This window comes from Acanthochromis polyacanthus, chromosome 11 (assembly GCF_021347895.1).
Source record: "Acanthochromis polyacanthus isolate Apoly-LR-REF ecotype Palm Island chromosome 11, KAUST_Apoly_ChrSc, whole genome shotgun sequence".
In the NCBI taxonomy this organism is placed as follows: Eukaryota; Metazoa; Chordata; class Actinopteri; family Pomacentridae; genus Acanthochromis; species Acanthochromis polyacanthus.
Genome location: NC_067123.1, coordinates 39,892,051 through 39,915,671, shown reverse-complemented (window position 1 = coordinate 39,915,671; position 23,621 = coordinate 39,892,051). Strand labels below are relative to the sequence as shown.

At 43.5% G+C, this 23,621-nt stretch overlaps 1 protein-coding gene across 1 annotated transcript in view; it reads left to right on the top strand.

The window, feature by feature from the left end:
• grin2da (glutamate receptor, ionotropic, N-methyl D-aspartate 2D, a) overlaps positions 1-23,292 on the top strand; it is a 322,668-nt gene extending 299,376 nt beyond the window's left edge. Inside the window, exons 17-19 of the mRNA XM_051955237.1 lie at positions 3,593-3,654; positions 5,675-5,845; positions 15,582-23,292. Of these exons, the coding sequence (XP_051811197.1) occupies positions 3,593-3,654; positions 5,675-5,845; positions 15,582-18,728 (3,380 nt within the window). The 3' untranslated portion in view covers positions 18,729-23,292. The remainder of the gene's footprint in view (positions 1-3,592; positions 3,655-5,674; positions 5,846-15,581) is intronic.
• The last annotated feature ends 329 nt before the right edge of the window (positions 23,293-23,621 follow it).

The window sequence follows — 23,621 nt, the reverse complement described above, 5'->3', positions numbered from 1 at the left end:
ACCTAACACAGAAGCTTGAGAGGCTTTAACAGTGGTTCTACTCCATTACTGCTTGTGCTATCACTGTGAGAGCTGGCTTGTTAGGAGCCTGAAAGGTCATTTGAAGAGCCTGAACGAATGCTGTTTCATTTTCAGGTGAAGGAAGGCCTGAAAGTGAGATTCTGGGTTCACACACAATAGCAGCAGCAGCATCTGGTGCATGCTGAAACACAGACCTGTCCTATGTTACACCAAAGCTGGTCTTCAAATGCGTCACCGTGGGTTGACAAGAGAATAAGCCGCTGTCCCAGTTTCCCAGACACATCCACACAATTGTACTTTGAAGTTTCCTCTATATGTAGTTCCCATGAACTACAGGCATCGAATTCTCGTCACAGAATAAGAAGCTGAGAGGATAAAAACTACTTGTGTGAAGTGAAAAGAGCCAGCTGATTTGATAGAATGTCTCCTGTTTGCCTGCTTTTGGAGGTTTTGCAGGTGACACTATATGTATTAAACTGCCCCAAATCATAATACCCTTCCCTTAATGCTTTTTTCTGCACATATTGGATAAAGGGAATATTATTTATAATGCCAGTGAGAGGATTAAAGATTGGGGGGCCTTAAATCCTCACTGCACAGGGGATCCAGGAGCATAGACTCGGTTAGAATAGGAGTGAATTAAGCTGAATTGAATTGTTCCCAAATCACAACGAAGCTGTCAAAAATCAACAGAATGAGACATGAATTCACTTTTCTACGGTTTCGGCTTTTCCGCCCTTGCAGGCCGATTCCCCCCCTTCTTTGCTCCGTGGCATTTTCCTCCTCAGAGCAGGTGAAAGAGGATACAGATGAAATTCCGCCTGTCTGTCAGCTCTTTGTGGGGGGAAAAGATTTCTCCCAAAGAGCAGCTTTATGCGCCGCCGGCTGCCGTGATTAACGCATTTACAGGGAGATAAAAGGAGAGAGGCGGAGAGCCGGACAGGGAGGGAGAGAAATCAAGCGAGCGCTCATTGAAACTCGATGAATTAGATTATGGGAGTGAGCCGCACACACGATGAACATGCGTATTAGCGTCTATTGTCGGAAGGAGAAAGGGTCGAAGGAGTTGAGTCCGCTTTAATTCAGCTGTCAAGGAACATCTGAATTCCCACTCGACTGTTGGGGAAGTGAAATGTGGTGCACATGCTGGAGTGAGACTTGTTTTGTGCGAGTGGATTTGACGCTCCGTCAACATGGCAGAGTTGTGGTGGTCTAATCCATGCGGCGGAGCTTTATGGAGGGGCTTCCAGACAGCACTAATTAACCCAGAGGTCGATTAATATTGTAACTGTGAGCACTGGGAGTTGGAGCCGCCTTTGACTGGGACATCTCCACAGTGTGTACAGTGACAGATCCGGAGTGTGTTTTCAAGACTGTGTGTGCTAAAAACCCGGTCATGCACAGCCGTCTGCAAAAGTCTGTCTGTGCTTGTGAAGGAAAAGCATAATTCCCCTCCTTCTGTCTCATTCTTTTTGATTAATGCATTAATGGCTGGCACTGAGAGTCCCATAAAGGCTGGGTTATGCTTTCCACACGAACATGACGTGCAGAAATGAGACGCTTGGAAATCCACTGGAGAGAACATGTGTGACTTTACACTCCATGTGGTGTCTGCTCCCAAACTGCAGGGGGCAGTGTGTCGTAAACACACGTCTACCACGGTGCTAAACTAGAGTAGAAGAAGTTTGCAACATGTACAATATGGCATTTTACTGAATCGTCACATTTTAGCTGTTAGTTTTAATTTCACATCATGAATTGTTCATAACCCGGTTACCTAGGTGATGTCTGTGTGATGAATCGTATAAATGCCTGGATTTCTGAACCTCTGCTGCTTGGAGTTCCTGTTCTTCCACCTGTTTTCGGCATGTCTCCATCCGCGTTGTTCTAAAAAGTGTTGTTTTATGCTTGACGCGTCTGCGAGGTCCAAGAGGCTCAGTGCAAAGGAATTACGTCATTTCAGCAGACATGCAGAAGATTTACGTGTCGTGGCCCTCAAAATTTTGCGAACAACGTGGACGGAAACACGTGGAAAACTGGTGGAAGAACAGGAGCTCCGAGCAGCAGAAGTTCAGAAATACAGCCGTTTATATGATTCATCAAACAGAGATCGCCGTGGTAGCCGGTTATGAACAATTCCTGGCGTGAAATTGAAGCTAACTGCTGAAATGCAGTTACTGGGTAAAATGCCATGTTGTAAGTGGTTTAAATGAAGGCAAACTTCTTCTACTCTAGCTTAGTACTGTGGTAGACGTGTGTTTGTGACACAGTGCCCCCTGCAGTTTGGGAGCAGACGCCACATGGAGTGTAAAACGCATTCTCTGGAGCGGATTTCCAAGCGTCTCATTTCAGCTCGTCACGTTCTTGCAGAAAGCATAACCCAGCCTAAATTTTGTTTGAGAAAGGACACGTGAGGGGGCGTGGCTGTTAAAATGACACAATGTACACCCCCCCCCCCCCCCCCCATGAACCTCGTGGACGCGTCAAGCATGAAACAAGCTTTTGACTGGGACATCTCCAGCATGTGTACAGTGGCAGAGCCAGAGTGTGTTTTCAAGACTGTGTGTGCTAAAAAATCCTCTGCAACCCGGTCATGCACCCCCGTCTGCATAAGTCTGTCTGTGCATGAGAAGGAAAAGCATAAATCCCCTCCCTCTGCCTCATTCTTTTTGATTAATGCATTAATGGCCGGCACAGAGAGTCCCATTACGCTGCAGCTCGGAGTGCACATCGCCCGTGTGTGTCTGCTAGTTTGAGCGGGAAGCGTAATGTTTGTGTGCACTTCCCTCCGTCCTTTCATCTCCCATGTGCCGTCGCATCGCTGTGCCCTCAGTGTTCCCGCCTCTGACACCAGACCATTTCACAACCCGCTTCAAAGGCTCCTCTCTCTTCCAGTCGCCGTCTCTAATTCCCCACTTTCTCCTTCCGATCTAATAACTTCTGCTGCAAATGGCCTTTAAATCTTTCTCTCGCTGCCTTGCCTCGACGTTCTAATGATTCATTCGTACTTTGTAGGTCCACGCCGGCAATTTGTAACACCGGTAGCACACACGCACTATTCTTTGGACTTTATTAAATGCTTGTAAAATGTACACCAGGCGCTATATGGTCACAAAAATCTTATCTTTATGGTATGCTTGCTCCCTCCTTTGAAACAATTTACCAACAAGCTTCCACTCTCCTCCTCATTTCTCTCTATCACGCTACATTTCATCATCCCTCCCTCTCTTCCGTCGTAGCAGTATTCCCTCTCTCCATCCTCATTCTCTCTTTGCCTTCTCAGCTTTCCTTCTCCTGCTTCTTTTTCTCTCCCACAGGGGATCAAACACCTTTGCTCTCATAACAAAGTGGCAGTAATCCCCTTTTTAAGTTTACTCCTCTGCTGCCGTATCATTTTAAGTCCTTCTCTCCAATTGTCTTCTGCTTCTGTCATCCCACAGCTTCCTTTTCTCAACTGCCTTTGCCTTTTCTCCCTCCCCGCTGTGTACAGTAGCTCTTTCTTCTGAATGTAAAAGCTGCTTCTCTTCTTTTTCACTGCCTTGTTTTCCCTTTTCTACCTTTTCTCTTGCAGATGAGATCGATATGTTGGAACGTCTCTGGCTGTCGGGTATCTGTCACAATGATAAGATTGAGGTAGGATGTCTGACAGCTTGTCCCTATCAACCTGTTTCCTAATCAACTAATCACAGTAATGCTAGTAATAAAGTGAGATTAGGGCTGCACAATGTTGGCAGAAACACAATTGTAATAACTTGTTTCTCGACAATATATATGTCAGGGTCGAGACTGCGATTTGGTAGAGTTGGAGTTTCTACCAGTAGAGTTTGCGAATGGAGTCTCTACCAGTAGAGATTGCGATTGGAGTCTCTACCAGTAGAGTTGGAGTTTCTACCAGTAGAGATTGCGATTGGAGTCTCTACCAGTAGAGTTTGCGATTGGAGTCTCTACCAGTAGAGTTGGAGTTTCTACCAGTAGAGATTGCGATTGGAGTCTCTCCCAGTAGAGTTTGCGATTGGAGTCTCTACCAGTAGAGTTGGAGTTTCTACCAGTAGAGATTGCGATTGGAGTCTCTACCAGTAGAGTTTGCGATTGGAGTCTCTACCAGTAGAGTTGGAGTTTCTACCAGTAGAGATTGCGATTGGAGTCTCTCCCAGTAGAGTTTGCGATTGGAGTCTCTACCAGTAGAAACTCCAATCCTACCAGTAGAGATGGAACTTTAAATCTGACCCCTGCCCTGACCCCTGACCCTAACCTTAAAAGTCTAACCTTAGCCCTGACAAATCTCTACTGGTAGGATTGGAGTTTCTACTGGTAGAGATTGCGATCACAGTCTCTACTGGTAGAAACTCCAACTCTACCAAATCGCAGTCTCTACTCTGACATATACATCAGTGTGTAAAAATGCAGGAATTTTCACCAGATGACTTTAACAACCCTAGATTTTAAAATAATGAAGGTGATTTTGTAGCTTGGAGTCAAAAAATATTTGCAAGACCCTCCTGACAGAGTACCTGTTTTTGAGGAACATCATCCTTTCTTAAGCTGAAATCTTCTTGTCCACACATGGAGACAACCTCTGTATCTTTTCAATGAAGTTAAATAAAAACTCAGTGAGAATCCTGAAATCAGACTAAATGATGTTCTACCAGACAGAATTATCCTTCTTCTGTAGATTAGTCATAGAAAATAAGAATAGTGCAGCTTTTTTCTTGTAAAAAGCATCAAAAAAGTCACAGTTTGACGTGTTTGAGTTGATTTGCCTTCCTGTAATGTGTCTGTTGCGCGTGTACATATTGCAGTGTTGATGCTGAAAGGATATATTTTGCAGCTCTAAGTGAGATATTTCCCAGAAACCTGGTCCAATAAGCATCACTGATCCTATTGAACCCCTGACCAATCACTCTGTTAGCATTCTGCTCCGGTTTTACTGGTGTTCATGCTGTCAGATCACCAAAACCAATCACCGAACCAGCTTAAACTTTCAGAATAATCTTATGTACAGCACCTGTTACCATCCTATATAACACCTGAAGAAAAATCTACATCAGGTTCTGGAGGAAAGAGCCTAAAGTACCTTCAACTTTATGTGAAATGACAGTATACAAAAACATTTTCTCCTGCTCCTCAGTTACCTCAATCGTGTGTGTATATCTTAACAAAGAGGGAATTTTTCCAACCTTAAAGCTGCTGAATGTAAAACAAACCCGATACAAGCCGGGCACGAATGCCTCCACAGGAACCCAAAGCTCTGATATAAAGTATCAACAGTTATTGATTGGATGGTGAATGCTGCCTGGCTGCAGCTCTGAATGTTGAAAGTACATAAATTAAACTGTCTGGAAACCTCTTTGTTTGACACAAAGTAGGCATTTTGTGGTGACTGACGGGTTTTTGGTCTTTGCATCAGTGTTTTGGCTCTAAACTATCACAGATGGGCGCTCTGACACCCAGCGACAGCAAAGCATTCTCAGCCGTACTGTTGGTTGTAATTAACTTTGTATCGGCTGTCGGGGAGACAAATTGCCCCTCATTAGAAATAAATACAGTCTTTTCTCATCTCTGTTCCTGTGATTATATTTTCGTTTTACCTACTTTTCCATTTCCTTTTATCTTCTCTCTGTATGAATATTTTCTGCCTTTCCCCTTCGTCCAGGTGATGAGCAGTAAGCTGGACATTGACAACATGGCAGGGGTCTTCTACATGCTGCTGGTGGCCATGGGCCTCAGCCTCCTGGTGTTTGCGTGGGAGCATCTGGTCTACTGGAAACTACGGCACTGTGTGAAGAGATCTGGTGGGATGGATTTCCTCTTGGCTCTCAGCAGGGTAAGAGACACATTCATCCCTCCAAAAACATTTCACAGACAGATAAAGTGCATATTTAAATGAGGTCCTGACTTTAGGACCCTTCACAGTAACCGTCATCTCTGTTTTGTTTCTGTTTAACCGCGGAAAAAGAGTCACCCAGTCGTGTATTCCTGGCATGAAGTTAATTAGGTTTTCAACAGACTGTGAAGAAAGCTGACAGTAGAAACAGATGCCACACAAACACAACTTTTGCCTGGTGATTTTTCTTTGAAAAGATCTAGCACCAAAAATTGCCAATGAATGAAGTTAGACAGTTTGTCCGTAACTTTGTCATGAAGTAGATGTGCAAAGAGTTCCTTTGTGTTCATACATACAGAATTTGCAACAGTCACTCATAGAACATACAGCTAGCGGTGCGTGAGTATCTAAACTGTATGGAATTAGAATGTTTAGCTCCACATTTAATCTTCAGACTTCGTATCTTCAGATCTTCAATCTTCTGAATCTTCGTAGGGCGGCATGGCTCAGTGGGTAGAGTGGCCGTCTTGTAACTGGAAGGTTGCCGGTTCGATCCTCGGCCCGTCGAGCTCATGTCGAGGTGTCCCTGAGCAAGACACCTAACCCCTAATTGCTCCTGGTGGGTCATGGTTAGCGCCTTGCATGGCATTCTGCCATCAGTGTGTGAATGTGTGTGTGAATGGGTAAGTGTGACATATCATGTAAAGTGCTATATAAATACAACCATTTACCATTTCAGACTGACCACATAAAATGCTTTAGTCCCAGAATAGACCTCTGACGAGTTACTTAAGCAAGATGCAACCTAGAATCCTGCATAAAATCCCAGACAATGCTTTCAATATTTCACTGAGGATTGAGTGCACCAGGCATTTCACACCAGAACATAATTTAATAAACCGTGTGCTTTCGACAGGCTCAGGTTAATTAAACTGTGGAAATATGGAAATATGTCAAATGAAAACATTAGAGAGGTGTTTGAAAGCTACTTAGAATGCATCTCATGCTGCCTTATGCAGTAACTGGGGATGTACTGTATGTGTGCTGGCTGCATTTTCTTATCCGTTTCTCAGATTTATTTTCAACAAAATGTACAGTCTTTCCTCACCAGATGTAAAAAATGTTCTTCCAGGGACTGAGAAAACCAGCTCAGAGGCAGGGGAGTTTTAAAATTCCTATTTTAGCAGCAGATCTCACTGATTTGCAAACCCTCAACCTGAGAAGGAAAAACTAATGAGTGGAATAAGGTGCGGATTCATCACAGAGTGCTTGAGGAGCACCGGTAAAGTGATTTATGCCGCGCAGATGTTGGGGTAGACTGGAACTGTTGGGATCCCTTTGTGGAAATGTAGTGATAACAAATGAACATCCCTCACTGATTGCAGCCACAAGGTCCACTTTACTCAGACAAATGGAGATATAGACGGAAGAAGGTTAATGAGCAGACACAATTAAGATATGGATTGCACGGAAGTAGGCGCCGCTTAGATCGCTACTTGTTCCTGGCACTCAGCAGGGACAAAAGAAGGGGGTAGAGCCAAAAAAAAGGGGAATCAGTGATGTGTATCCTTGGCATGATTCCACAAAGAGCCCAAAGGGTCCAGGGCAGACTGATCACTCCGTTGTTGCACAGCTATTTTCTTTTAGTGCCAACACAGCTTCTGTAAGTTCAGTTTAGGGTCATGAAAATATTTAGTGCAGACGCTGGAGTGAAAGAAGCAAGAGGGAAGTGATGGGAGTAAGGGGAGGTATCAAAGGGGGATGGAAGAGCGAAAAAGATGGTAAAGGAGGGAAACTGTGAGATAAGAAGAAAGCAGCAGAGGAGACAGCTGGAGGTTCGGATGGCAGAGGTAGTGAAGTATGGCGAGTGTTGGAGGGGGAGGCAGGAAGGAGGTGAAGGAGGGAAAGAAACCGTAGGGACAGAAAGGAAGAGGGAGGGCAGAGGTGAGGCGGAGGGGAGGGGAGAGCGTTGAAGTGGGGAACAGGCTTCGTGGAGCACTGCAGAGATGTTCTCATTTGTCAGGAGACGCTGATACTCGGCGTGTCAGCACTACTGCTTGTAAGAGTAACACAAGCACGCCGGAATGACAACAATAGGTTGTGATTTATGGCCTCCTCCTTCAAAACGATGCAGTGAAAATGGCTAATTTATGCCGAGTGGATGAGTGTTGTAATTACACTATAAAAAAGAAAGGAACATCGCGGTGCTTATTTCTGACATTATGCCTCCAACATATGAAGTGTAGTGAAATCAAGACTCTACTTTTGGCAAGACAGAATCATTGTTTTTGCATAAAAAGAATCAGCAATTCCAACTATGTAGTACGTTAATGGTGCATCAGGAAGTCGTGCAGTAACTCGGGTGAGCTCATGGGGAAGCAGATGGGAACAAAGTGGAGACCGTGGTGCAACAACTTGCTAAAATGCTGATAATAGTTAGCAGCGAGAAAAACAAAAGCAGAAGAATAACCAAGCATTTGGCTAAGAAAATGGACAGGGTGGTGTGATTGGAATGGTTTGTCTGTTTTTCAGCTAGAACTGGAGGTGGAATTTTAACTAGAGAGTTACTGAAAGACAGAGAGCCAATATTTGAAACCACTAAACATTAAATATTATTTAACAACAGAGAACATAACTAGATTTCTTTAGTAGTAGCACAGAATGCGTACAATAGAAACAAGATTGATAGTTTGGGACTTTTATGTGTGCTGTTCTTCTCTGTTTTCTGAAACTTTTGCTGTTCTCTAAGGCCCGGTTGTTTAAGCATTATTTCTTACTGTTTTCTAGACACTGTTTCGGACTAATCTTAGCCACGAGCTGTTAGCATAGCTTTAGCCACTGTGAACAGTACCCGCAATGGCTGTGGTTCTCACTCAGTTTTTTAAGATTGTGTCTCTGCTAGACAAATGTGTCTGTCAGGCAAATCTTGGTTGAAAAGGATGCTCCAGATAGCGTTAGCTACAGGCTTAAACCTCTTAGTGCTAGCATTAGCCTAGCACCACTGGTTGAGTGGACTATTTTTGCTGTTTTCAGTGTAAATCATTATTTTCAGTGTACCAGGGACACTGGGCATGATAGTGTTTTTACACCATCAGCAACACGTGCTACCGTGCAGCTCTGCTAATTACCTGGAGCTGGTCCACTCAGGAAAGCTGCTCCTCTGTCCTGGTCAATAAACAGTAGCCCTCATTGTTGATTGGCTGTTACTTTTAACATTTTACAGCCAATGAGATCATTCTGTCCATTCATTGTTTGAGACAACAGAGTGGCTATAGATAGAAAGACAGCAACATCAGAGCCAAAGTAGCGCTTTTATTTTATTTTATAAAATGATTTGTTAAAACACCACATCACTGCCCTCCCTGGCTTTTATTAGGGAATTCTAATAAAGAATATCAGCCTAGCTCTCAGGAGGGCTGGTGATGGTCACACACATGCACTAAATATCAAAATATTTGGCTGCAAGACTATAATATGCATTAATCTCATAAAATGTTGACACCCCTTCTGTAGGGGTTAAACAATGAGAATAAATGCAATTATTAAAAAGAAGTAAAAAAACATCACTTCACAGAGCCTTAATCCTGTTTGCTCAAAGGGTGCCATAGTGTAGTTGGCCCCAGTTTCCTACCAAGTGGGGTTATGCGAAAGGGCAAAATTTCCCCTTGTAAGACTATATAATGGTATGAAAAGAAAAAAATAATGTGCATATCAGGTTTGAAGTAAATATACAACATACCTATACACAACCACATTTCTATATAAAGAAGAAAATAGACACAAAACAATGAAATTGATCGTCTAACCCAGTGAACTGTAAACAGTTGCTGGGTATTTTTTGCTATGTTCTACGTCACTGTAGGATCACTTTTCACTGCAAAATAAAGTCCTGAACGTCCATGGATTCTGCACTACCACTGGTAGAAGTAGAGAGAAGTGAACAATGTCTTTTGTGTAGCATGGCACAGTAATAATGCCATGAATCATAAAAAATGCACAAACAAATGGTGTCATTTTGGTGATTTTTTTGTTTGTTTGTTAATGTACATCGTTTTTTCAAACTTGCCAGTGAGTTTTAGGGTTCTGAGAGTTACACACGTGGACAAAATTGTTGGTACCCCTCAGTTAAAGAAGGAAAAACCCACAATTCTCACTGAAATCACTTGAAACTCACAAAAGTAACAATAAATAAAAATTTATTGAAAATTAAATAATCAAAATCAGCCATCACTTTTGAATTGTTGATTAACATAATTATTTAAAAAAACAAACTAATGAAATAGGGCTGGACAAAAATGATGGTACCCATAACTTAATATTTTGTTGCACAACCTTTTGAGGCAATCACTGCAATTAAACGATTTCTGTATTTGTCAATGAGCGTTCTGCAGCTGTCAACAGGTATTTTGGCCCACTCCTCATGAGCAAACAGCTCCAGTTGTCTCAGGTTTGATGGGTGTCTTCTCCAAATGGCATGTTTCAGCTCCTTCCACATATGTTCAATGGGATTCAGATCTGGGCTCATAGAAGGCCACTTTAGAATAGTCCAACGCTTTTCTCTCAGACATTCTTGGGTGTTTTTGGCTGTGTGTTTTGGATCGTTGTCCTGTTGGAAGACCCATGACCTGCGACTGAGACCAAGCTTTCTGACACTAGGCAGCACATTTCTCTCCAGAATGCCTTGATAGTCTTCAGATTTCATCGTACCTTGCACACTTTCAAGACACCCTGTGCCAGATGCAGCAAAGCAGCCCCAAAACATTACTGAGCCTCCTCCATGTTTCACCGTAGGGACAGTGTTCTTTTCTTCGTATGCTTGCTTTTTGAGTCTATGAACATAGAGTTGATGTGCCTTACCAAAAAGCTCCAGTTTGGTCTCATCTGTCCAAAGGACATTCTCCCAGAAGCTTTGTGGCTTGTCAACATGCATTTTTGCAAATTCCAGTCTGGCTTTTTTATGAGTTTTTTTCAGCAGTGGTGTCCTCCTTGGTCGTCTCCCATGAAGTCCACTTTGGCTCAAACAACGACGAATGGTGCGATCTGACACTGATGTACCTTGGCCTTGGAGTTCACCTTTAATTTCTTTGGAGGTTGCTCTGGGCTCTTTGGATACAATTCCAACGATCCGTCTCTTCAATTTGTCATCAATTTTCCTCTTGCGGCCACGTCCAGGGAGGTTGGCTACTGTCCCGTGGGTCTTGAACTTCTGAATAATATGAGCCACTGTTGTCACAGGAACTTCAAGCTGTTTAGAGATGGTCTTATAGCCTTTACCTTTAAGATGTTTGTCTATCATTTTTTTTCAGATGTCCTGGGACAATTCTCTCCTTCGCTTTCTGTTGTCCATGTTCAGTGTGGTACACACCTTTTCACCAAACAGCAGGGTGACTACTTGTCTCCCTTTAAATAGGCAGACTGACTGATTATGAGTTTGGAAACACCTGTGATGTCAATTAAATGACACACCTGAGTTAATCATGTCACTCTGGTCAAATAGTTTTCAATCTTTTATAGAGGTACCATCATTTTTGTCCAGGCCTGTTTCATTAGTTTGTTTTTTTAAAATAATTATGTTAATCAACAATTCAAAAGTAATGGCTGTTTTTGATTATTTAATTTTCAATAAATCTTTATTTATTGTTACTTTTGTGAGTTTCAAGTGATTTCAGTGAGAATTGTGGGTTTTTCCTTCTTTAACTGAGGGGTACCAACAATTTTGTCCACGTGTGTATGAGATAAAATCAGAAACTTGAAGACGATGACCGATAATTTACAAAAGTGATACCCAATGTTTAATAGTAATCTTTTGTTTGGACTTTGCCCTTTTCCAACCGACAGCATTCACATAAACTGTGCTTCAAGTCCAGCTTGAATTTGTCGGTTTAGGTCAGATTGAGCTCTTGTGTGTGCACTGAAACAAGACTGAAATGTCATTTCCTGAACACCTTGATAATTCACAGTGACCATCTGGGTGAAAATCCTTTGTGTCCTTTGCAGCCTCTGATTTCCACGCAGATATTCTCTGTCGGGCTTCCACGCATTTCCTTTGGAGTGCAATTTCCCTAACAATTTTTCTTGCACAAGAAAACTCTTATCTTTACAGTTCCTCATTTTGAGTATAAAAACATCAATTTTATGCAAAGGATGCCCCCCCCCCTCCAAAAAAAAAAAATCCAGTTAGCTTCTATCTCCAGAGCTACATGCCGTGCTTGCTTTAAAGTCTCTGCAGCTGGCCTTCGCAGCTTCCTTTAACCCAATCAGTGACTCACCCAAGTTTCAATTTCACAGTGTGCTGCGTCCCGTGCTCTGGAGACTGTGATTGCACTTCTTGCCACTGGGACTGCTGATTCATGTGTCCGGAAGGACCATTATTACAGTCTCTCCACCAGATCCACGTCCCGGTAGGGAACAGTGATTTACAAGAGGCCCCACACATTCTGTCATTAAGATGTGACAGATATCGGTGGGTCATATGAATCATTTTCACATGCGAGGAATAATAGAGTTTTTGTGATTTACATGGCCCTTCCCAGTCCTGCTAATTGAGTCCCATCTATCTGCAGAGAGGTGTAAATATGAAAAAGAAACGGCACCCAGGCACAGCAGAGACAGAGCTGCTCATCTGACAGGAACTTTAAAATTGACTGACTCTGCTTGGGATGTTAAATTTGAAAAGATGTCATGAGGCGCTCATAATTTACTCGTGATTCTTTCATTTCCTGTTTTCTTCATATCGAGCAATGCTGACTGTCGCTGCTGAGATGGAAAAGTGTTTTCCTCAGTTCATTAAAACCAAGTGAGAACGATCTTATTCATACTTGAGTGGCAGAAAATAGCAGCAGAAAGACGCATGAAAATGACAGCGTCTGATCTAATATGTCCTAGTTAGACGCAACTACAGAAATCTGCATGAAAAAATAACATTTTATTTAAAATGATACAACTCAGCCTGGCATTAAAAGTAGTTCCAATCATCATCAGTATTGTCAGGGTCTGTGCTGATGTACGTATTGTACTTTTCTTTATAACAAAAGTCTTTCCTTAAGGCATTTTTGGCATTGACATAATTATTTCTCAAGACAAGTGAAAGAAACTTTGCCTGTGCAGGTATCAGTAAAAATTAATAATAAACTTGAGATTTAAAATGTCTTGATACTTGTGCATTTACCTCTTTATTTCAAGACAGAGACTCATATTCCTGAAGTGTTGTCTCCAGAAGTTGATCTCTAAAAAATTGGTGTTCTCACTGCGCCACTTGTTCTGTGTCTCCTACAAAGACTCGGGAACAACAGTGCAACTCCCCCAGAGGTTTAGGACCTTGAATCAAGTCTGGTTTTTGTTGAAATTTAGTCAAAATCAAAGAAAACAAACATTTTAATCTTCATTTGTGCACTTGAAGTTGATAAAAAGACAGAGCGTGGACACTTGAAGCTGCTTTTTGTTTCAGTTTAGCAAACAAACCGGCAGCTGAAAGAAAAATCCCTTTTCGCTTAAGATGCAGCATCAGGCAGCATTGGTTGTATTTGCATAATGAGAGAATAGGTTTTGTTGCTTTTACTCTTCCCCCCGTTGTTTTGATTCCTCTCCAGAAGCTGTATACTCTCCGCACACACCTCCTTCTACAATTGTTTTTCACAGGGTTGTTGGAGAAAGCGCAGCCCTGTTCTAACTGAGTGACACTTTGTTTGCTGAAAGCTTTGTTTTCTTTGATAGTGTGAGAATTGACACTCCAAGAAGCCTGGTAAACTCAGTCCAAAGTTTTTCCAAAACTCTCATTAATATTTAATGGTCAGCACTCCCTGTTGTCTGCCTTTAGAGGAGATGTTGTGGCACAGAGAACCTTAGGTAGAGGGAAACCACCTACAGCAATTTCCCAGCATGCTCAGGGTGAATAAAGGCTTTTTTTTCAGAATGAAATCTATTTTTGTGTGAAATTTATTGAGCTGACAAAGTTGCACAGTCTGTATTTATTCAATCCAGTGAAAAAAAGGTATACGGATATATATATATATATAGTTGTAAAGAGTTGTAGCTCGGACAAGTTTAAAGCTTTTTTGTTGATGCAGCAACCTCACGTTTAACCGGATCCTCTGTGAGGTATTTATCGTAGCTGCTTGAAGGGATTACGTGTGAAAATGTCAAGCAAGTTAAATAGTGCAACTATACCATTTAAATTACCTGCCTATATGTGTAGTTCTTCCTCGTACCAGTAAAGCAGCTCTTACTCTTCAGGGCATGGAGCTGGGACCTGTGGTGGTGTTCTTTGGTGTCTGGCTTTGGATTCATTGGCTCCTGTGGGTTGCAGGGTCAGGCTTTTTCCAGCATATCTTGTGGATACTCAATGACATTGAGATCTGGGGAATTCAGAGTCAAGGGTAACACCTTGGGCTCTTCGTTGTGTCCCTCGAACTATTCCTAAGCAATTTTTGTAGTATTTCAAGGTGCATTGTTCTTCTGGTGGAGGCTGCTGCTGTTATGTCAGTGCTCCATGTGAAGGTGCACTTGTTCAGGAATAATGTTTGTGTAGATTCTCAGTCTGTCAGGTCATAGCAGTCATAGTAGAAACCCAACAAGTCCTCAAATTCATACGACCGCATCGGTCGTATGCACCGTGCACCGGAATACGACCCGTGAGAGCGTATTTATGTTAGCGCCCCTACGGGGAAAAGGAACACATTACGGGATTTAATTCACGAAACGGCTTTTCCGTCACAAAATGGCTTTTTCCTCACTTTCCCAACACGGGTTTAGGGTTATGGTTAAGGTTAGGGTTAGGGATAGGGACAGGGATAGTGTTCGATAAAACTTTGTTCATGGTGACATTTCACCTGCGACTCCAGAGTGTCGATATTTACTCAACCGCTAGAGGTCGCATACGTCAAAACGTAACACTGGGTCGTAATACGTGCATGTACAGACGACCTGTGTGGTCGTTTTTTGTTTGAGGACAGCCTGTAGAAACCAATTGGACTTCTCTTTTAGGTTCCTGAAGATGATAATGTTTATCGAGGTGCTTTGTGTCATAGAAATATCCACAAAAATCTAATTGAATTGGCCCCTAACCTGTCAGGTTGTTTTTTAATGTTGTGATTGATCTGGGTACATAAAATACTTTTTTAACTGCCAGTGTTTGGTCACTTAGCAAATGAGACCTTCTTTGATTGTCTTTGTTGTCTTTAACAGCCTGTGGAATGATTTGTATGTAAAGAAAACAAAATGTAAATCTAATCGACATTCTGCAGTTTACTATTAATATTTTTGTGCAGCTTAGATTGACTCTAATTAGCAGGTTATTTGTGTGTTCTCTATGTTTCTCTCGGTGTTAATTAAAGCACTTTTTCACTTGTCAGTTAAACAAAAAGACTAATTTTAGTCTTAAGTGTGTTGATCACTGTCTTTTAGTGGGAATGATTACAAATTGTGGGTGTGCTGGGACAAAGTAAGTGAAAGAAAAATTAATGGAAGAACCAATCTGCTACTTTGAAAACATTTAGACTTTTTTATAGTAAAGACTGCATCAGTGATCTTTATGTACTGTATTTCCTTCCTTCTGAAGAGAGCTTTTATATGGTTTGTGTAGATATCAAATCAAAGCTGTTCTATGGGTTTCCTTTTCAAAATTAGGGATGTCAGGCTGTCTTGTCTCTCTCTGTCTGACACATACACACAGTTCCTTCTTATCATACTTGGCAGCCTGTTGGTCTAATTACAATCTCTCTGTTATCTCTCCACCCAGGGGATGTACAGCTGCTGCCAATTTGAGGATGAGACCACTCCAGGAGGGAGCAAAAGCACTTTGCCCCAGTACCACACTGTGACCACCATGCCTACTGCACCCCAACAACATCTAGTTACAGCCACAGTAAACAACACGACTGCCATTGCCATGGTGCAGCAGCAACAGCAGCAAAAGCACCACCAACAGCAACAGGGACAGACTTATACTACCATGCTACCCGGATCACCGCCAACTACTGGACACTCAGCAATGGCTCTGGGTCCCTCAAATAGCCCCTTACTGGAAGGCCCTATGCCTTGCTCCACCTTCTTGCCCCGCCATGACCGTAGACTGGCTGTAGTTGATCGCTGGAACAGGCAAAAGCCAGAGAAGGTCATGAGCGGAGGCAGCAGTGGAGGCGTGGGTGTTGGGGGGATAGCAGGAGGGATCACTGAAATACAGGCCCAGCAGCAGATTCTAGGACAGCACTGGAGCCTGCAAGGAGGAGTTGCAGGTGGAGCAGGGGCAGGAGGTGACACAGGGCTAGATGAATACAAGCGCTACTATGGTCCTATAGATCCAGAAGGATTAGGCGCCAACTCGGACCAACAGGTAGGGGGCCCCCAGCAGACTCCCAAAGCCAATCCTCGAGGCCCCAAGGCCTCAGGAATGCCAAGGCTGCCTCCAAAAGGCCCCCAACAAGGCCCAGCGCACTTAATCCCTAAGCCTCCTCCACCAATCCCATCTTCTCCACGAAGGCCTCCCTTTTGGAGGCGAGGAAGCCTCGCTCAGACAAGGAGAAAAGGCTCAGGAGGTCCTCTATATGAGAATATACTCCCTCTGGGAAGGCGAGGAGGTGGGAGGTATGGAGCAAGTGATGGAAGTGGAAGGAGAGGCCGTCGTCCCCCTCCACCTCCTCCTCTTCCTGTCCCCCTTTCCTCACCAACACACACCCCAACTACTCCCTCCTCACCATGCCGTTTCTACTCCTCCTGCTCCAGTGCCTCATCTTCTTCCTCATCCTCCACGTCATCCTCATCCTCTTCTTCATCGTCTGTGTCGCTTTCTCGGTCAAATTCTCCCTCTTCTTGCACCAGTGACAGCTCCTATAACTCCTCACTGAGTTTCCGGTATCGAGCAGGTGATTTTACGGTAGATGACGACTACGACTCAGATCTCCTCACGGAGGAGTCCAGCCTCCTCCTGGGGTCTCGGAGGAAGATTCGTTCACGCCGCATGTCATCGCGCTCGCTGCCGTGCAGCCCACCGCCTCCGCCGATCCCACCACGCAAACCACGTCCTCAGAGAGATTACGGACGAGAGAGGACAGGAAGCCAACTGGCCCAGTTACAGGAGTGGTGGGCATCGTGGGGTGACCGAGAGCGAGGGAGGGGAGGAACAAGTCGAGGAGATGGAGTGGGCAGGGAGGAGAAGAGACACCATAAGGAGAGGGAGCGTGAGAGGAAGAGGAGGAAGAAGGGGCGAAAGAAGAAGAAGAGGGAGGAGAGGGAGAGAGAAAGGGAACGAAAGCGACGCAAAGCCAAAAAGAAGAGAAAGAAAGACGACAAGATGAGAAAGAGAGAGCGGAAGAGGTCAGAGCAGGAGGGAGCAGATCCTGAAAAACGAGAAGAGCTCAAATCAGGGACACCAGACTATCCATCGTACCCACCCCTGAGGCGCGAGTCCTTTCGGAAAAAGAGTGAGAGCTCAATCAGGAGCTATGGTTGGAACATCCCAGGAGAGGATGAAAGGAAAGAGAGGGAGGACAAAGAGAGAGATGACGGGGAGGACAGCCGAGGAAAGGAAAGACACCACAGGCGGAGGAACAGCAAGCATTATCAGAGCTCTAGCAGTAAGCCTTCTACATCTGTCAAGTTCTGGAGAGGGGGCAACCCATCCTCTGACGCCATTCCATCTGCCTTCCTGCCCTTGTTGCCTGTCTCCTCTAAAAGGAGGAAGAGTAAAAGTTCAGACAGGGATGCTGTTGGAATGGAAGGAGAGAGGAGGCCACTGCTGGGACGAAATGAAAGAGGCGAGATGCACTCCAAGGAGGGGTTGTCCTTCCATGAGTGGGAGTCCGAAGTAGAGGATGAGGAAGACGATTCAGAGCAGGAGAGGAGGAAAGCAGAGCATGGGAAGAGACGTGGAGGAGGAAGGACAATGTCCGATGAGGAGCGGGAACGTGATAAAGTAGTCGGGATATATTCTGATGACGATGGTTCCTCAGGAGAGTTTGGGAAGTTTGAGAGGTACTGGGAAGATCATGAGGGTAGAGCAGTGGGAGGGATTGGAGGGGGAGGCTGGTTTTTCAGTACCTACCCCTCCAGGGATAAAGCTGGCAGCATAAACAGCAGAGATGACCTGTTCCTGGAGCGAGGAGAGAGGTGGGGAACAGCAGAGAGTGGGTGGGGCTCTAGTGCAGGTGGAGGAGGAGGAGAGAGAGGTTGGGGATCGGGGTCACACTGGCCACCACCTCCTCTAACACCACCACCTCCCCGAAGATACTGGTCAGTGGACAAGCTCCACATACAGGACGAGAAGAAGAGTAAACGCAAGTCCAAGGACAAGGGAAGAGGGCACGCAGGCTGTTCATCCTGTCATTCCCCTCGACACCATCCGCACTCTCATTCCTCCAAATGGGCTCGCGTAACTTCACGAAGCCAGGAAGAGCTGTACCACCACTGCCAGAGTTTTGGTGGTCCCTTGAAGCCGAAACATGACTCCTCATCCTCATCCAAACCAGATCGATCACAGAATCCATCTAAATCTGGCAGCCAGTCAAACCTCAGCATCCATCAGCGGACACAGAGAACAGAAAGGGATCGAGATCGAGGAAGACAACCATCCCCACCTTCAGCCCTTATATCTAACCTGCCACCCTCTCTGCCTGCCCTTCCAGCTCCTCCATCCTCATCTCACTCCATCCACGTCCCTCCCCCAGCTTCGTCCTCATCTGTATCCTCTCCCTCCGTGGTCTCGTCCACACCGGGGGCACCCCAAGCCTCCTCCATGGCTTCGGCAAGTGCCAAACTACAGTACCAGAGATTGCGCTCTGTACCCCAACCCCAGAGGTTTCCTCAGTCTCCTCACTTACCCCTCAAAGCCAAGAGCCTTTGCTCTCGAAGGGACTCAGCCCATTTCTCCAGCGTGGAGAGTGAGGTCTGAAGTTCAACAAGGTATCAAAAGTCATAAGAGAGCCCTGTGAGGCTGACACCAAGCAGGTGATCTGGATTTGAATTTGCCTGACAGCAAACATGGCTACACAGCCAAGTCAGTACAGTACACGCACTGAGCCCTTTCCTAAAGTTCTGCACAAACAAACCAGAAAGCCAAACAAACCCAGTGGGGTAGGTCAAAGGAAAACAGGAGCAATCTTGTGTTTACTGTTGTATCCTTCTGTTCCTCTCAGTATGTGAAAGACGACAGCCACAGTAACTACTTGCATTCTGAATGGAGTTAACCAATACACAAAAAGCAAATCAGACATCAAAAGTTGTACAACTGAAGGAGACTCCTTTGCTATAGTAAGTAAAGGGCTTTGGATGTTGAAGCCGAGCAGTAGTTTGTATTCAGAGGATTCTTAATGCTTACTGAGGGCTCAGGAACTTTGTAGTACTGTATGCCTGCTGCTCTCGGAAGCCTTTAACACAGAACAATGTTCTTATTTTTATCCCTTCAACAAATCACTTACCCCAATTTTCCTTTTTCCTTAACAAACTGTTTACACCCCCACTGAACTGTGACGCCCATCCGAGGCACCTTTTGTTGTGTATGATCAATATCTTCTTGTTTAAAGTGAGAGGAGGATGATAACCATCTTGTCCTCTCTGGTATCCATTGCTTTCCTTATGTTCCTTTCCCCTCTCTTCTCTGCCCTCTACTCCCTTATTTTTCTTCATTTCTCTTTCTATTTTTTCACTCTTTTGCCACCATATTAACAAGCCTATCTTCTCCTCATCTCTCTTGTCATCTCCTCTCCTGTCCTCCCCTCTCGGCTCCTCTCCTCGATGTGATTATTCTGTGTGTCTGTGCTTTTCTGTGTTTGTATTCTTGACAACAGGGTAAGTCAACTGTGACTGATATTCTACTGGCTAAATGAAAAGCTGAGTGCCAAACTTAAATAGAGCTCGACATCAATCTGTACAACGTTAGCAGCTGTGTTTCCTTTTCATTTAAATATGTGCACATGCTAATACACACACATACATGCATACATAAAAAAGTGCCCACAAACACTCACATACAGGTACATGTAAGAACATGTGCACCTGATCAAGTCAGTTCATCTGTTCTCTTTCTGGAGCAATACATGAGTCACCCCTCTGTTCATGTCACGGCTTTATACTTTGAAACCTTTACTTTCCTTCTGTGTTGTAGTTGTTGTTATTGATGGTGTTCTATATATCAAGACATGTATTAAATCTAATACAATGTAAGCACTGTGCCATACTACTCAAGCTTGCGTGCACATGAAACGTTCTCTCTCAACTACCTAACTACGACAACGGAGGCAGTGTCTGTTCCCTCCCTGTATTTGACTGAATGTAAAGTCAGCCGCCAACAAGTGTGCTGCAACAACAATTAAGACACTTGAAGATGGAACTCGTAGCATTTCTGACGGATTAGCGTGCATGATGCAGGAATAGGGACGGCGTTAACTTCAGCTATTATCGACGTAGCCAGATAGCCGGTATGCTCACCTTGCAGGGTAACTCCAAGTAGTTGCTAATAAAGAAGTAGAGCTGCAGTGGTTTAGAAATGATTTTATTGCTCTGTTTGCATTTAGTGTTCACCTGCAGGAGGGTCAGTTGGCACCAAGGCTAGAATACCAGAAAGATTCGCAAAACTAATCAGCTTAGGTTTGCTTGCAGTGAAGCGTGAGAGAGGTGCGTAATATGCTAGGTGGCGCTACACAGATTGTTAGACAAGGTGCAGGGAAATAAATACTTACAGCCTTATGCTAATTGCTCCTGCCATATGTTTTGTGTAAAGTATGACAGTATGTATTTTAATCAACATGTCTGGGCCGTACGATCAGACAAGGGATTGATTGGTGCCAAATTAGCGATAGTGCGAGTGCCGTTTTGATGTCAAAGAGACTGTGCCTGTGTTGGATGCAAGCAGATGGTTTCCGAAGAGGTGTCAGATCTGATTGGTTAGGTATGAAAGACACAGTAGCACCTCCTGTGATAGTTTTCTTTTTTTTTTTAAGTATTTCTCACCTTGTAAATGTGTAACCAAGAGCTATAGCTTTTTAAATCCATGACCGAGCTGTCACCAGCAGTTACACTCCGATGTCAAGCGGTTTAGAGTAGTCAGTTCTAATTATCAACCGTAGACTTTAGCGTCAGGACACCGGACATCAGTGAAGTATTAGTGACGAGGAAAGAGCCGCTGGCACAACACTGTTTGTCTGTTTTCAGTTGGTCAAAATGCCTGAGCCATCTTTCCCGTAAGTCTGGTCAGCTCATGTTGTTTGCCTGGAACTGCATCTGAGCCATAATTTACTTCAGCTGAAGAAAACAAGAAGAGAACTTAAGTTTTTAACATACACTTGTGTAGAGTTTTTCTGACTTTCTTTAAGAAAAAAATCTATATATATATTCATATATATATTCATATATATATATATATATATATATATATACATATATATATATATATATATATCTGTGGCGGTGGGTAGCATTAGAAAAAATTGTTGTTTAGCGTCTTGATATTTGGGGATATTGTTTCTCATTCCAAGTCCATTGAATATAAATATCATGGGAAGTTCTTCAGTTCAGAACAGAAATTTACTTTCCACAAAAAGACCGTTCACTGCTTATTACAATCAGAGACTAACACAAAATTCAGTGAAACCAGACAAACCAACAAGTGTGATATGCCTCCGTGCATTCACGCCTCACGGAACTGAAGTTTGCTGCCCCACATCCAAGCAGAAGTTTGGGCTCATTTGGATTTCTGAGTGTCAAAGCTGTTGCTAAAACACTACAGCGTCAGCAAGAAACGTGTAATGGCACGCTGTCTCAGCAGCGCAGCAGCTGCTAGTGGTGTGAACACAAAGTTTGGGTGTTTCCCCAGAAAAAAATAAATAAACCACCGATCTTTCCTTCTTTGCCCTCGCCTCTTTCTCCTCATGTCTATCCATTGTATTGGTGTGTGTCTGCAATTGTAAAGCTGGTCTGTTTTTTAAAAAAGAAGAGTACCTGTGGATATATTTATTTCATCTAAAAAAGAAAATAGCATATCTAAATATATATGATAGTATATTTCAAGACTAAGATCTATGTTATATAAGTTTGTCTACTAAATTTACGGTATTATCTCAATGAATATGTCTTTTTTTGTCTGTTTGTCTGTCTCTCCTTGTCTCGAAACCTCCTGCCCAGCTCCCTTCCCCCCAGCGAAAACAGAGACCAGTATGTAACTGTGTTTTTGCTCACTTAAGACCAACCATCCGCCTCCATTAGCTATCTACTGTAGCTAACGCTAAGAGTTCAACAAAAGTGACAATGTGGAGGGGTGCGCGAGTGTCTTATGACCGTGTCACTGTAGCAGTGGTGGCGTGTGTTTGTCTACCCAGAGGGGCCTTTATTTTTGGTTTGGGCTACAGATTAACGACTAATTAAACCTTTTATGGACACAGCAGCTTTTACCACAACTCTCACTTGTGTAGGGGTCGCGTTCTCGACCCTCTTTTGGGTTCACCGGACCCGCCAGTTTCTACTGTAGTGTACAGTGAGGTGACCTCTTTGAAACACAATGTAGCGAGCAGCACAGGCTTTTTTGGTTTGTTTATTTTGCATCTCTTAGTAGCTGTATTACTCTTACAAAACATGCACAGCTACCCCTGCCAACCAACCTATATGGTATATATAAGGACTTTGATATACGTACATAGTGTGTTGTATCTGCCACGCTGCTGTGCTGTAAAACAAAAAAAAAAAAAAAGGAGAATTATACACTACAAACACACAGTTTCTTTCTTAATTTTACAAAACTGGTAAAGCTATTATGACACATGTCAGGGGCAGAGCTGAATCTGCTCACTGGTGTGGTTTCCGCTAAGGCCAAAAGTGGCCGAACCAGGGCTTTCACTTTTTTGATCATGACATTTAACAAATAAAATAACAAAAACATTCAATATCCCCCACTTTTCTCCAGCAGGGAATGATCCCACATTATTGGATGGAACATGGAAACATCATTTACTGAGGTCTTTCCTCTTGGCTGATTTGTTCGTACATGCGCTTATAGTACTTTAAGTCCATGATGAGTTGGTATGGTCCAATATTTATCCTTTTCCCAAATGGCTTTTAACGATATTTGAAGCATTTAGTGGTTCTTAGCCCTGGCAAGCCCAGTTTTAGCCTGCAGTGGAAACACATCCACAGTTTTTGCCTGTACGCCTCTGAACAATGTCTCAAGGCCTTGTATTAATACTGCTGTACTGACTGACTGTATGGGATGATGGCTGGTTGTACTGCATTCTATTGTCAGCACCTCACTTACACACACAGACACACACAGACACACAGACACACACACACACACACACAGACACACACACACACACACACACAGAGTCAGACTCACATAAACACACAAACATAGATGTGGTATGATGCCGCCACCACCCTGCTTCAGCCACATCTGCCAGCAGTGATGACAATACTCTGCTGTACTGCAAGCAGGATGAAAATAAAAAGATGATTTTAATAAAGAACTCAAGTGACTGTCTGAGTTTTATTTTACTGGATGGATGAGTGGGAAGAGATTCTGCTTTTATATTTTAAAATAAATCTGGCTGGCACTCGCTCAAAGTCCTTTAAAGACATGTTCAAAACTGACAGTTTCACATCAGTACAGCTAACTGCAGCATCTATATTGACTGAAACAACACCCCTCTGTTGCTCTACTGATTGTTTGACGTTCTACACACTTAAAAAACAATTTAATGACTTTAATGACTTTTTATTTTACAGATTTTTTATGAAAAGAAATGCACAAATAATCAACGAAATTGCAAAACCTGTGAATTTACATGCAGAATAT